This window comes from Macadamia integrifolia, unplaced genomic scaffold (assembly GCF_013358625.1).
Source record: "Macadamia integrifolia cultivar HAES 741 unplaced genomic scaffold, SCU_Mint_v3 scaffold3312, whole genome shotgun sequence".
Lineage (NCBI taxonomy): Eukaryota > Viridiplantae > Streptophyta > Magnoliopsida > Proteales > Proteaceae > Macadamia > Macadamia integrifolia.
In genome coordinates, this window is record NW_024869387.1 from 1 (window position 1) to 2,107 (window position 2,107).

The window sequence follows — 2,107 nt, forward strand, 5'->3', positions numbered from 1 at the left end:
ATTTTAAAACCTCCCCATCCCCAAATAATTCTCACACGTAGAGTTATTTGTTTCCTTTAAAACTTCCCCTCCCCAAATAATTCCTAGTTATTAGTGATCTATGTAACATAAAATCTGCAATTATTATTATTATTTTCTTTTCATCTTTCATTTTGAGGGGTTTTTTGGTCATTTGAAAATTTTTAATTATAGAGATTTAATATATAGAGAGAGAGAGAGAGAGAGAGAGAGAGAGAGAGAGAGAGAGATTTAAGGAGAAGTAATAACAAGAATTACTTCCCCTTTCTCCTCCACGTTTAGAGAGAGAGAGAGAGAGATAATTAATTCGTTTTTTTTTTCATCTTTCATTTTGAGGGGTTTTTTGGTCATTTGGAAATTTTTTTTTGTTAGATGTCATTGGTTTTTTTGTCTTTTTCATAATTATTATTATTATTATTATTATTTTATTTTATTTTTTTTATGGGATAGAGTTTCCTAAAAGGTAGTGTGACTCATGCACCAATGCAAGGATCAATGAGAGTACAAATAGAAGCATCAATAGTAATGGGATTTTCATTTTTCAGAAAGTAGAAGATTATTAATACTCTTTCTCGTGTCTAGGTGTAGAGGCTACACAGTGGCTTCTTTTTCCCTCTTTTGTATATAAAGTTTAAGTTCAATGTTTTGACCTCAAACATTGAACGTGTCTCACCAGTTTCAGTTTATTACGGAAGGAAAAGAGTGTTTTGAGACTGGACACTCTTTGCTTGATGAGATTATTAAGCTAACATGCTGTTTGGACCCTATTTCTCTTATTCAACTTTGTCTAATCTTAGAAATTTGGATCATGAGAGACTACTATTTTGAGCTACAATGCTACTGCTCCACGGGATTTATGAGTCTAATGTTAGAAATTTGGATTATCAGATCAGATCTGCGTATATATATATATATATATATATATAAGCTGTTCTAAACATGCATCACAGATAGGAGAGATATGATGGAGTACTTCTGGAGGAGAGATATGCTACTTGTTCTGGGTTTAAGCCAACTGCTGTGTTTTTCTACTTCACTACTACTGGCACATGCAGCAGCAACGCAAGTCACTTATGACAATGGCCAACTTCTGATCAATGGACAACCCAGAATTCTGTTTTCCGGTTCCATCCATTACCCACGCAGCACTGTTTCTACATTGATTCATCAGATGTGGCCAGACCTTATCCAGAAAGCAAAGGAGGGTGGAATCGATGTAATTGAGACTTACATTTTCTGGGATGTCCATGAGCCCCATCATCGCCAGGTTTTAATCTATCTCATTATGAAACTATGAAATATGCCTGCCTATAAACATATTCTAGCTAGCTAACTGTTTTTGGACCTCTTTCAGTACAATTTCGAGGGAAACCTAGACTTCATCAGATTCTTCAAGGCAGTGCAACAAGCAGGGTTATACGGCATTCTTCGCATTGGTCCTTATGTCTGTGCCGAATGGAACTATGGGTAATTCATTTAAGGGATTAACTATGACACTCGAAGGTTAATGGCGTATTAAATAAGGGAGAAGGAAGGATCCTGCTTGGGTTCCCCACCCCCAAACACATGGAGAAGTGGAGGCGAGCAGTGAAAAGACGCCCTTCATCCGCCCCTACATCACCATGTATCTAGGCATAAAATGCAAGCGGGTAACATTCCTTTCTCCAATAAATAAGTTTCAACGCGGACTTTAAAATGTAGGACCCATACTCATAAGCTGAGCAACACAGTCATCCAAGTTTTCTCATATTAAAAATAAAAATGAATAGGTTACAGGTTTAATGTCCAGTCATACTTAGATGGATATGGAGAACAAAAGAACAATCCCAAGCAACACCCACCTTAGGCATTGCCATCAGCATGGATGATGGGAAAACGTTATCCAGAGATACCATTGCCACCTTCGATATTGCCATTAACAGCCACTCTAACCGGGGGATCCAAAAGAGACCTAGTGCCTAAACCTGTATCGAGATCTGTTCTAGGCATCTCAGCTAATTTCTGAAGAAGTAAAATTGGGCTACCCACTTAATTAGTTTGAGAAGTTGCACATTTTTTAGCAAGAACATCAGCCACAATATTCACCTTT

At 37.1% G+C, this 2,107-nt stretch overlaps 1 protein-coding gene across 2 annotated transcripts; it reads left to right on the forward strand.

The window, feature by feature from the left end:
* Positions 1-940: 940 nt before the first annotated feature.
* On the forward strand, positions 941-1,988 carry LOC122067997 (beta-galactosidase 13-like). 2 transcript variants are annotated; one of them, XM_042631824.1, is made up of 3 exons: positions 944-1,142; positions 1,190-1,285; positions 1,373-1,988. In XM_042631824.1, exons 1-3 carry the CDS (start codon positions 1,116-1,118, stop codon positions 1,487-1,489), a joined length of 240 nt encoding a protein of 79 aa, XP_042487758.1. In that variant the 5' UTR covers positions 944-1,115; the 3' UTR covers positions 1,490-1,988. The 2 variants fall into 2 exon arrangements, with proteins under 2 accessions (XP_042487757.1, XP_042487758.1); XM_042631823.1 differs by having other exon boundaries at positions 941-1,285.
* The last annotated feature ends 119 nt before the right edge of the window (positions 1,989-2,107 follow it).